The following is a 12,498-nucleotide window of genomic DNA, read 5'->3' as shown; positions in this document are numbered from 1 at the left end:
AAGGGCATAGCAAAATTAATTTAAAATGGGTGGTGAAAGCCAAACACACTCTGGCTAGGCTTATAAATGCCCTAGGGCAGATAGCCTAGTATGAACCTATGAACCTATGAATACTGAAATACTGGTAGATGCTTCCATCTTCAGTCTTAAGGTAAATGTGACTGATAGGTGGTCTGACTTGACCAGGAAGGTCCATATTGGTAAGGTCCAAGTCCAGGATTTTATTGCTCCTAGTTGGAGTGCAGAGCAATTGGCCCAGGATGTTTACATTGATGTTCAGTAATTTCTGGACAAACATGTTTGAGGACATATACGTCACTCAGTTAATGGAGGGATAGCTGACATCTCCTAGGAGAATGGTGTTTGGCTGAATGCATAGGGACTTAATACTAGTTAGTTAGGAAGTATGCACTGAGGGGGACTTGGAGGGGATCCTGTAGGTAGCTATGATAGGATAAGGGATGTTGTTAATAGTAAGTTTGACATGGAGCAGTTTTAGGTCATAATCCTGTCTAATGAGTCTGGAAGTGACTTTTGTGTTTAAGAATATGGATACACGGTCACCTTAAGTGCCTTCATCTAATGTTGTGGGCCAAAACATATGGTAGGCATTGAAACCATGTAGTGATAGAGTGCTGTCACTGGTCATGGACTAGATATATATGATGATGCATTTATCATTGGGTAACCATTTAAAATGTCAGAACTTGCTACAGCAAGTCCAGAAACACGGAAACTGAATGGCTGAAAAATGGGCTTGCATATATTAAGTATGAAAGAGCCATTTTTCAGAATGTTCCCTTTTCTTTGTGGTATAGTGATTTTTGAGTTGGTATATATATATATATATATATATATATATATAAGTTTGGAGGTGCAGGGGGGCTTGACCCCCTGCAAAAAAGAAGTTTAAGGGAGAAATTCACTCTTCTCTCAGGTTTTGGTCTCTTATTTTTTGGCTTGTCGGCACTCAGCATTTTGAGTACCAGCATTTCAATGGAGAGCCATATCAATATTTTAGGTGTTAACATTGGGTAGAACATGGCAGTCAGACTGAACCTATGTGAGCTTGTCTGCCTTCAGTACAAATGTTTTCTATCAACAAATTGGTTTATAAATTACATCTGTAAGGTATAATACAAATATGTATTTATTTAAACCTACCAAAGAAGGTTGTAATTCTATTTTTTTAGTGACTGAACAGCAGATTATCATCTAGCCCCCTACATATGCTGTATTTGCCCTTTCTTTCCCACCAACTAGCCCCCTACATATGCTGTATTTACCCTTTCATTCCCACCGTCTAGCCCCCTACATATAGTGTATTTGCCCTTTCATTCCCACCATCTAGCCCCTACATATGCTGTATTTGCCCTTTCATTCCCACCATCTAGCCCCCTACATATGCTGTATTTGCCCTTTCATTCCCACCATCTAGCCCTCTAGATATGCTGTATTTTGCCCTTTCATTATTATCATCTAGCCCCCTACATATACTGTGTTTGCCCTTTCATTCCCACCATCTAGCCCCCTACATATGCTGTGTTTGCCCTTTCATTATTATCATCTAGCCCCCTACATATGCTGTATTTGCCCTTTCATTCCCACCATCTAGCCCCCTACATATGCTGTGTTTGCCCTTTCATTATTATCATCTAGCCCCCTACATATGCTGTATTTGCCCTTTCATTATTATCATCTGGTCCCCTACATATGCTGTATTTGCCCTTTCATTATTATCATCTAGCCCCCTACATATGCTGTGTTTGCCCTTTCATTATTATCATCTAGCCCCCTACATATGCTGTATTTGCCCTTTCATTATTATCATCTAGCCCCCTACATATGCTGTATTTGCCCTTTCATTATTATCATCTGGTCCCCTACATATGCTGTATTTGCCCTTTCATTATTATCATCTAGCCCCCTACATATGCTGTATTTGCCCTTTCATTCCCACCATCTAGCCCCCTACATATGCTGTGTTTGCCCTTTCATTATTATCATCTAGCCCCCTACATATGCTGTATTTGCCCTTTCATTATTATCATCTGGTCCCCTACATATGCTGTATTTGCCCTTTCATTATTATCATCTGGTCCCCTACATATACTGTATTTGCCCTTTCATTATTATCATCTGGTCCCCTACATATGCTGTATTTGCCCTTTCATTATTATCATCTAGCCCCCTACATATGCTGTATTTGCCCTTTCATTATTATCATCTAGCCCCCTACATATGCTGTATTTGCCCTTTCATTATTATCATCTAGCCCCCTACATATGCTGTATTTGCCCTTTCATTCCCACAGAAGGTGAGAAGCAGCTCATTCATGCCTAGACCAGGGCAGGAGCTCCTATGCTGTATTCTTAATCCTGTAGACGGGAGGCACAGAGATGCAGGTGGGATATTTTTGGTGCAGGAGTGAGTCCTACCTTACCACCACTCACTTTGTCACAGCCATGATTTCTGTTAATGCTTGTTCTTGGGCTCCATGCATGTATATTACCTCTCACTATGCCTTTGGTTCTGTAGACAATCACTGCCATCCCAATCAGATGTGGGCATCACCTATGCCCCTCCCTCAAAATGAACATGCCGATTGTCATATCTTTCTCATATCACATGCCAGTGCTGAAGCTCACTACTTCATCCTAGGTCAGCTGAGTCAAAGGCAGGGCTTCACATCTGCTAATGGAGCTGGCTAAGTAGGTTGCAACTGTTTATATTTTAAGGTATTATAAGTTGAGATTTTCACACTTCAGATTTTAGAATAAATTATACAGGTAATACTAATATAAGCAAAGTAAACCAAAGTGAGGAGACATTTTGATTCCAGATGTATTTTAAAGATGTCATTAAATTAATTTCTCCTTCTGTAATGACATTGTAATAAAAAGTATTATGAGGCACAAGAGGTAAATATGGCCACATTAAGATAAATTAAGTATGATGCCATCCCTTCTCAAAGTAACAGCAGCTGGGATGCCATCCCTTCTCAGAGAAACTGCTGGGGCTTTCCCTTCTCAGAATAACAACAGCCGTGGAGCTGTGCCTTCTCAGAGTAACAACTGGGGGTGCTGTCGCTTCTCAGAGTAAGAACAGCAGGTGTACTGCTCCTTCTCAGAGTAACAACAACTGGGGGTGCTGTCACTTCTCAGTGTAAGAACAGCAGGTGTACTGCTCCTTCTCAGAGTAACAACAACTGGGGGTGCTGTCCCTTCTCAGAGTAAGAACAGCAGGTGTGCTGCTCCTTCTCAGAGTAAGAACAGCAGGTGTGCTGCTCCTTCTCAGAGTAAGAACAGAAGGTGTGCTGCTCCTTCTCAGAGTAAGAACAGCAGGTGTGCTGCTCCTTCTCAGAGTAACAACAATTGAGATGCTGCCATTTCTCAGCGTATAATTAATTATGCTGTGCTATAGCCCACGAGGCAGGATTCTACGTCCCCACATATCCCATCCAGTTAAAGAAATGACTTGTGGAAACAAAAATGGAAGCTTTGGTGGCCCAAGGCTGTAGTGATCATGAGTTGAATGCAAGGGTATATTCATGCTCTCTACTTTCAGATGTACTGATGCTTCAGTACTGTTTCAGAAATCACTGACTTATTTGTCTATTTTTTTTCATTCAGGGTTGCATGATCTTCAAACACCAGACTTAACACTGGCCAATGAGTGGTAAGTGATTAAAACAGCAATGGGATAAAGATGATCTGGTGAGGTCTGTGCATTGAAATCAGTACTGACTATAGATGTAAACACACACACACACACACACACACACACACACACACACACACACACACACACATGCATGCATACTCCTTTATACTTGGTTACAAGCACATCTGTGTAAATGCAGACCTGCAGAAATAAATATAACCCCCCACATCTCAGTAAGTGTAGAAAGTGTAGTTAATATGACTGCACAAGCTAATTTGTATTCTTCTTTGTGTAACTCTTTTAATGCATAATGATCCAATATCATTCTTTTTGCACTGTAGTTCATATATAACAGGTTTTATTACTGTAAATGTCATAGCATACTGTAGCCACAAAGACTGAAACATGTGTAACTAACAAGTAAACAAAGTATTTGTCATAAAATAGGCTGGAAAACAATGAGGCACTTCAAGAACAGTTAATGTTTCATTTTTATGTTTTCTTTTAATCAGTAATTAAGATGAAATATAAAGTTACCTCTGTGTCATTCTGTACAAAGAGTTATCTGCTTCTTTTTTAGATCATATTTTGATACTGATGTGGTTGTTTGGAAATCTCATTTGTATAAATATGTCCCCTGGCAACCATAATCATCCAACGATGTTGTCGTTATTCCCAAACCATGTAACAGACAGGAGCTAATTTGTAAAGTGTATGCGGATCATCACTTATAAAATGTGAAATATAAACTGTCCTAAACACTTTATTTTTCACAGTGCATTTCATGGCAGATAAAAGCAAAAATATACTACAAAACATTATGACTATATGATCAGTCATAATAAATTATGTAATTAATAGAGCTCACCTCTTAGGCTCAGCTCATTATGTGAAGTTGTATATTTTTAAATTCTAAAGTAAAATAACCATCTTATGAGTGACTAATCAGTCGTTATCCTCCTATGTTGGATTCACTTGTTTACATTCAGTATAGGCACAAACCCTTAAAATCATATTGCATACACATAGTACATTCAGGTATATTGTGAACTTAACAGACAATGATAAGCTGAATACAGAAGCACAGGCAATTCTGAATATTGTCTATGATGATTACAGAACATCTTGAAATTGACTTTTACTGCAGTGATAGGTAAGTAAATGAGAAGGAAATATGTCACACGTGATGTTTCTACAAATATTGTATAACTGAATACCCATTATGTCAAATTTGGTGTAAGTTTCTATAGAATGAAACATGAAGGCAGTTTAGTAGATTAGCTAGTCAAGAAATAGACAAAAGCTGAAGAAGTGAGTAGGTAACTTTTTTGAAAATGTTTTTCTTGAATTTTAACAATAAAACAAGTGAAAATATTTAAAATAAAAAAAGAAATATTTAACAAACTAGAAAAAAAAAAAAGTAATAAATCCCTTTCAAAAACACAACAAACGATTTACAAGAGTGTCTACTAAATAAAAACATTCTAAAGATTTTCAGTAGATAATTTTTCTGATAATATTAATCATTAGTTGTTTAATAGTTTTTTTAGACTTTTCCAAGAATTATACATGCTTTGGAACAAAATTCTTAAATACATTAGGCAGAGCCCCTCACTAATACTCTTCAAGAGAAGCCTTGACGAGTGGATGGATAACGGAAAATACACCCCTGGGATCACTTCATTGGCTCTGCTTGATAGAGGCTCAGTTAATTAATCAACGGGGCGACGAAAGCTGACACACTCTGGCTAGGCTTAAAAATGCCCTCGGGCAGATAGCCTAGTTACCTACCTATGAACCTATGTAGAAATGATTCAGGTAGACTTTGACTTAATAGTGATAAGCCCCAGTTGACAAACTTCAGTTGCAATATTCGAAAATTCATTGAAGAAGGGAGTAGATGCATTCTCCCAATTTCTTGTTATAACTTTTCTTGCAATTGCTAGAATGCTTCATAACAACAGATATTTCAATTTTCTAACACAATCTTGTATTGGAGTATTAAATAAAACTAATATTTATTTATTTTATTTATTTATTTATTTATTTAACTAACTGGATATATGTCCATTTTCAGTAGAGGCCCGGGGAGAAAAGCTCCAGGCATCGGCAGTGACAAAGCATACAATATATATCAATAGTAAAATGAGTTATAGTACATTGTTTAAATTGTAGGTACGATAAACTTGTACAAAGTTCTTTAGTGTGTTTAAGCCAAGATCAAATATAGAGAAACAAACAAACAACATTTGAGAGCTAAACAAAAATATATGGAGATTCCAAAATATTAAAATTATTTATTTATTTTTTTATTGGAAGAAATCTTTATTTCAGGTAGGCAACATAGAACAGTGGAGTAGAGAAGGATTGGGAGAGCAAGAAGGGGAAATGAGATATCAGTCAGTGTTAGAGCAGGGACAGAGCCAGTGAGTTTTAAGATATTCTTTAAGATGTTTTTTAAAAAGCAGTGTGGAAGCAAGGGTAGAAAGTTCACTAGGAAGCTGGTTCCAGGTTTTTCCCACTGTGTTGGTGAAGAGTGAGTCCCCAGCTTTGTTGCTGGATTTAATAGTGGAAACTAGAAGCTTATTAGCTGAGCGTAGTGTTGCAAGATTTTTATACGGGGTAATCAGGTTAGTGAGGATAGGTGTATTATTAGGGTGGTAAAGGATCTTTTGGGTGATAAGAAGTTGTTGACAAAGTAGTTGGTTCTGCAGTTCTAACCATCCCAGTTGTTTTAGGTTGTGAAAGTGGTGAGTTCTAAAGGGGGTGCCAGTGGCAAATCGGGCTAGGTTATTGTAACTGGTTGAAAGATTGGAAAGGTTGTTTTTAGAAAGATTGGTATATATTGCAGAAGCATAGAACAGGGTAGAGATCAGGTGGGTCTGGGCAATAGTGGTTCTGGCTATAGGGGTAAGGAAGGGTTTGATTCTATAAAGGGTGCCTAGTTTTTTGTTGACAGACTTTATAGTAGTATTAATATGGTCATCATAGCTAAGGTTGTTGTCCATTGTTATTCCCAGGAGACGAGTAGTAGTGTCAGGGGATATATTAGTTCTATTGTTAGAGGTTACTGTGAAGTGAAGTTGTGATGACTTTTGAGTAGGAGCAAACAGCAATAATTTTGTTTTTTTGGGGTTCAGCAGGAGGCAGTGTTGCGTGAACCAATTTTCAACAGTGTTAAATACTGTCTGGGTGAAGGTCTGGAGTGAGGTAATGGACTTGGCTGAACATATTAAAGTAGAGTCATCTGCATATTGTATGCAGGTGGCTTGAGGAATTTTTGCATGTAGATCATTAATAAACAGTGAAAAGAGAAGCGGGCCTAAAATAGAGCCTTGTGGAACTCCTATGTTCACAAAATTTTATCAGAAAAAAAGAGCCTGCAGGAATACATTGATATCTTTCTAATATGGCTTAATTATAGCACAATAAAAAAACATATGTTGGCAGTCCACTTTAAGGTCTAATTTGCATCTCCAGCAAACCATCTTTTGAACATTAATTCAATTCTCTGTGGTGTAAAAAAAAGATCTATGTAAGAACTTCCATGTAAATAATCTCCATTTAAGCGAGCAAGTAATTTGTTTTGATCTTAAAATTAGAATCTTTATTATTTATGAGTTTAAAATACTTCCAATAGCTATCTCTGTTATAATCCAGTTCTTTTTTTATCACTTTATACATTTTGGAAAGCAGGCCTTTCCCAGATATTTTGTTGTTGGCTGCATTAGTCTGATTCCACCCTCATCTCATTATCTACAATCTGGTATGTGCAACTACATATCCTGGTCCATATCAAAATCACTAATTCTATATTGGACTGAATACTTTTTTGTTTATTCATTAACTGAAACCAAAATATCAGGTTATTTTCTTTGAAAGTGACCATTGTGGTTAAATTTAATGTGGAAATATTATTCTGAGTATAAGCTATTGGAAAGATGAGAAAAGTCCATGCGTTATGCACTGGATTTTTATGAATAAAGTTTCTCAGAGTATTTATTATAATAGAAGTATAGGGAAAGTTGATTGTTTGATTAAAATTATTTAATAAATAATCTTTTAAGAGCCAAAACGAGGGATTGTTTAAAATTAGATAATGATTTGGATGTTAGAACAGTTTGACTGTATCCAAAGGTGTCCTTGAAAATCTTTCCATTTAGCAATATAATTATTGTTTGACCAAAGTGTAATTGTGTTAATAATACTACACAGTGCATTTCTGAAGTTAATTTTTCTTAATGTCCTTAATGTAACTCTGCTGATGGTCTGAAAGGAAAAAGCATTTTTATTTGTATGTGATAAAAATATCTGAGATAGTGCCACCACAGTAAATGGAGTACAATGAATAATACATTTTACTACTCTAAAAGTTTTAAGTAGGGTGGAAGCAGATATTTGGTATCAGGAAGAAAAAAGTCATATATTTCAGGTGCAAGAACCCTGTATAGAATTTCACATAGGTTCATAGGTTCACTGGTGTATACTAGACTAACAATCACTGGAGCATTGATAAATCTAACAAAGCATCCCGGTTGTATCTTGCAAGTTTATGTGCCTTAGAGGTTATTTTAAGGATGTCATGTAAGCTAGGGTAAGATTTTAGAGGGTGCCTCTGTCTGTTAGAGACATAGCTCCTAGATCTGGGTTGTATTTTGGATTTCTTACCCACTGGTCCAGGTTTCTCTTAGATAGTGTTAGAGAAGAGATCTGCTTTACATGGATGAGAAGCCTGTTCCATAAAAGGGGAATTCTCTGAGACACATAGCTGCCCCTCCAATATGCCTTATTTATGCCACAAGCATAGTTTATATCCCTAGATGGAGCAATTCTGATCACATTTGGTTTGTGGATATGCAAAAGGTCCATGAGGGTGAGATCCAAAGATGTCTTGTATGCCAGGCATAGATTTCCTCTCAACAGTCTGGAGAAAACAGAGTACAGAGACAGGGCTTTTAAACAATCTGCATAGGACATGCTATTTATACCATGCATTCTTTTTGTGAAGAACATCTGTGGACGTTCACCTCTGTGTATGTTCCAGTTGTTACATGTACCTCGTCTGGTACATACCAAGGGTGGTATTGTACTCAATGATGGGCCTGATAAGGGCTGAATACAGTGGAGCAATGACTTCTTTGGACCTAGATGCCATGCCCTTCCTTATAAGTTGAGCAACATAGAATGATTTCTTTACTACCTTAGACACATGTTAATCAAAAGCCAAGTTACTATCTACATATGTATCTAAATCCTTAATTAATGGTTCTGCTCTTTGGGGTTATTTCCTAAAGTGGCTAATTTCGTGAAGGGTAATATTATGCATTTCTTGGCATGGAGTATTAAGCTGTAGCTTTGACACCAGTCATTTGTGCTAATCCATCCAGGATGTTAATGCCTTGAGGGTTTTCTATGATTCCTCCTACTTTGCAGTTATCTGCAACGCTGGCCAGACAGAGGCCCTTGAATTGGCCTTGACCCAAGAAGTAGATGCCAAAAGGGAGCAGACCAAGCCCAGAGGGAACCCCTCTACTGACCAGCCTTTTTGTGGAAGTGGTCCCTCCCTATACTAACTTTTTGGGTCCTATCTGAAAGCCAACTTGCTGTCCAGCAGGTATCATAGGAGTTTGTTTATATCCACGAGTTTGCTTATGATGCCTGTGTGGGATATTGTATTAAATGCCTTGGCCAGCTCAGGCTAAGCAGTATGCCCCATTTTGCCCTCATCCATTGCCTTGGTGAGCTTCTCAAAGAAGCCCACCAGGTTGACAGTGGCTCACCAGTGGAGGTGGATGAGAGCAGCAGAGTCGGTCACTATCAAGTAGAATATTCTAACAATTTTCTAAGCAAAACTGTCTGAAAATAGGTATTCAGTGCTCAAAGGCAATGACAAAGGAAAATAAGGCAGTAGTCCGTGTAGAGCTGGGAACTGCAAACGGGAAATGGAGCACCTGTCACTGCATAAGACACTGACAAAACTCCATTGAAGATTACTGCACTAAAGTGTACATTTTTGCAAACCTATGAAATTAATCAGAATAAAACTGTAATCTCTGCCAATCTCAGTAATGCCAAAGAAGAGGTTTTAGTGATACCAGACAAGCAGGTTCATTTTACAACCTGGAATACAGAAGTAACTGGTGGGAGATTGGATTTTGCATTGACATTTTCCATTTGCCATCTCTCTTATTTCTTGTCAAGGAAGAAGTAGGGATCTTGTGCTGTCTGACAGACACCCCCAAATGGATACTGTAATGTTTCCAATAAATAGACTTGTACTGAGGAAAGGCAAATGTCTGCAGTGGGATGCACCCCTTCTCATATTGCAATTATTTGACATATTTGGCTGGAAGGAGAATTAAATCCTGGGGTTTAAAACTAAAATTTGTTGGCCCACAGTTTGACAGCATCAAAGACCTGCTGCCAGTGTGAAAAATAAAAAAGGGATAATTTCACTGCCATTCCAAGAGTTTATACAATTCAAGAATTTGAGACATGCATATCATCAAGAATTCGGGACATGTCTTATATGAATTTCAGACCACTCTTTGCTGATAATTTACCTCGACATGAGGCACTAAAGATTAACCCACATGACCGTGATATTAAAAATAAATAAATGTAAATGAATACAAAAATACTTGTTGCAGGGGTCTAAGACCCTCTCTACCTCCCCCACCCCTACTGTTTTATATATACTAGCTTTGACATTTCACTACACTGGGATAAGGGCATATTCACAGGTTCGTTCTATGCTAACTGCCCTTATGGGCCATTTTAAGCCTAGCCAATTAACCCATGTAAGAATCAAACTCTGCAGCTTGTGTCTGTAAGGTAAAAACCTTAACCACTATGCCAGCCTCCCACCTAAACTCCTCTGCACCATGATCTTGCAACAGTCAGGCACCATATAACATATACACATTCTGACACTCATACACCTACCAAACCACACTACCTACACATTAAACAGCATTTATACCAAAATAATACATACAATGCATAAATACATGCACAAACCTCTATCATTCACTCAGTACTGACATTAACAAGCATCGCAAAAAAACCTGTCTGCACTGCTGATGCTAACTAAATGACCAGTAAAACCTCCCTTGCACTAAACCTTCCAACACAAACCAAACCAAACCATGCACATAACATAATCACACATACCTAACATATACATAAACATTTGTACAAACATAACAGTCACACAATTCTGCCTTCAGATATACAGGCATTTGTTCATTCATACAGCACACATTCATTCATAGCTTCATAGGTGTGTATTAGGCTAATGGCCCTGGGGCCTTTACAAACCTAGCCATAGGATTACCCTGGCATAGTGCCACCTGACCTTAGTTCCCTAGTGCCTCTGTCGAGTAGAGCCACTGGAGTTATCCCCAGGGTGAATTTTCTGTTTCCCATTCACTCATCAAGACTTCTCTTATAGAGGGTCAGCGAGGTGCTCTGCTTGACATGTATGGGAAGTCTCCATAGCATGGGCAGTCTCTGGGTTATAAACCTGTCCCTCCAGCATGTTCTGTTAATTGTGGTAATGAGGTTGAGGTCTGTGGAGCATGTGGTGTGGAGGGATTGGGATTTCTTTAGATGTAGCATTTCTAACAGAGCTGGGTCAGACATGGCTTTGTAAGTCAAGCAGAGCTCGCCTCTAAGTAGACGAAATGAGACAGAGAATAGTTGGAGTTTTTTGTCTATATAGGACAAGTGTTTAAGGCCTAGGATCCTCTTTGTGAGGTACTTTTGTTGCCTGTCCAGTTGTTGCAGGTGTCTACTGAGGTACATGCCAAATGGGGCATTGTACTTGATGATTGGCCTGATGAGGGAAGAGTATAGGGAGACAATGACCTCTTTCTTCCTGGATGCAAAACCCTTAGTAATGATATGTGCCACATAGAAGGACTTTCTGACCACAGTGCCAATGTGGTGATAAAAAGAGAGGTTGCTGTCAACCTGTGTTCCCAGATCTCTTATAATGCCTTCTGTGTTCAGTGGACTACTATCAATGTGGTAATTCATGAGAACCGGGTTTTTCCCAAAGGGGATGACGACACATTTTTTGCCATTGAGCTTAAGGAGCTTAAGTTCTGACACCAGTCGTTGGTCTCAGTGAGGCCATTCTGTAGGATGTCAACATCACTTGGGGACTCAATAATAGCTCCCAACTTGCAATTGTCTGTGAACTTTTTCAGCCAGAGTCCCTTCGTGTTTGCCTGGACTTCACAGAAGTAGATACCAAACAGGAAAGGATCCAGGACTGAACCCTGTGGGACTCCACTCATGACTAGTGGGCAGTCTGACTTGGAGTCAGCTACTTTCACACTGTGGGTTCTATCTGTGAGCCAGTTTGCAACCCAACTAGTGATATAGGGGTTGATGCCTAGCTTAGTGAGTTTTTCTATGATTCCTGAGTGCAGAATGGTATCAAAAGCCTTGACCAGGTCAGTGTAGGCTGTATGAACCACCTTGCCTTCATCCACAGCTCTGGTGACTGACTCAAAGAAGTTGACCAAGTTGAGCAGGCATGGTCTATCCTTCACAAAACCAAACTGTGTGGGATCCAGAGTTTGGAAATTCCCTATATCCTTGTTTTATAGGTCCATAATGAGGTGTTCCATAGTTTTGCATATCAGGTTCATCAGGCTAATGGGCAATAGTTCCCAGGGTCTGTAGTCACTCCTCCTTTGTGGAGAGGGATGACTGTAGCAGTGTGCAATTCAGTAGGGACAAAGCCTGAAGTGAGGCTGTGATTGAACAGGGCACACAGTGAGGTGTCAGTTCACTCTGTAGTTCATGTAGAACATAGCCTGGGAT

General features: G+C 38.8%; 1 protein-coding gene across 4 annotated transcripts in view; it reads left to right on the top strand.

The window, feature by feature from the left end:
- CACNA2D4 (calcium voltage-gated channel auxiliary subunit alpha2delta 4) overlaps positions 1 to 12,498 on the top strand; it is a 2,573,275-nt gene that overhangs the window by 833,417 nt on the left and 1,727,360 nt on the right. For all 4 annotated transcript variants that reach the window (XM_044087505.1, XM_044087506.1, XM_044087504.1 and 1 more), the window contains one exon: positions 3,633 to 3,678. In XM_044087505.1, the coding sequence (XP_043943440.1) occupies positions 3,633 to 3,678 (46 nt within the window). The remainder of the gene's footprint in view (positions 1 to 3,632; positions 3,679 to 12,498) is intronic.

Source organism: Protopterus annectens, chromosome 11.part0, assembly GCF_019279795.1.
Source record: "Protopterus annectens isolate FY-2018-M chromosome 11.part0, PAN1.0, whole genome shotgun sequence".
Taxonomy (NCBI): Eukaryota; Metazoa; Chordata; order Ceratodontiformes; family Protopteridae; genus Protopterus; species Protopterus annectens.
The sequence above is the reverse complement of the archived record's forward strand: the minus strand, read 5'-3'. Positions and strand labels throughout refer to the sequence as shown.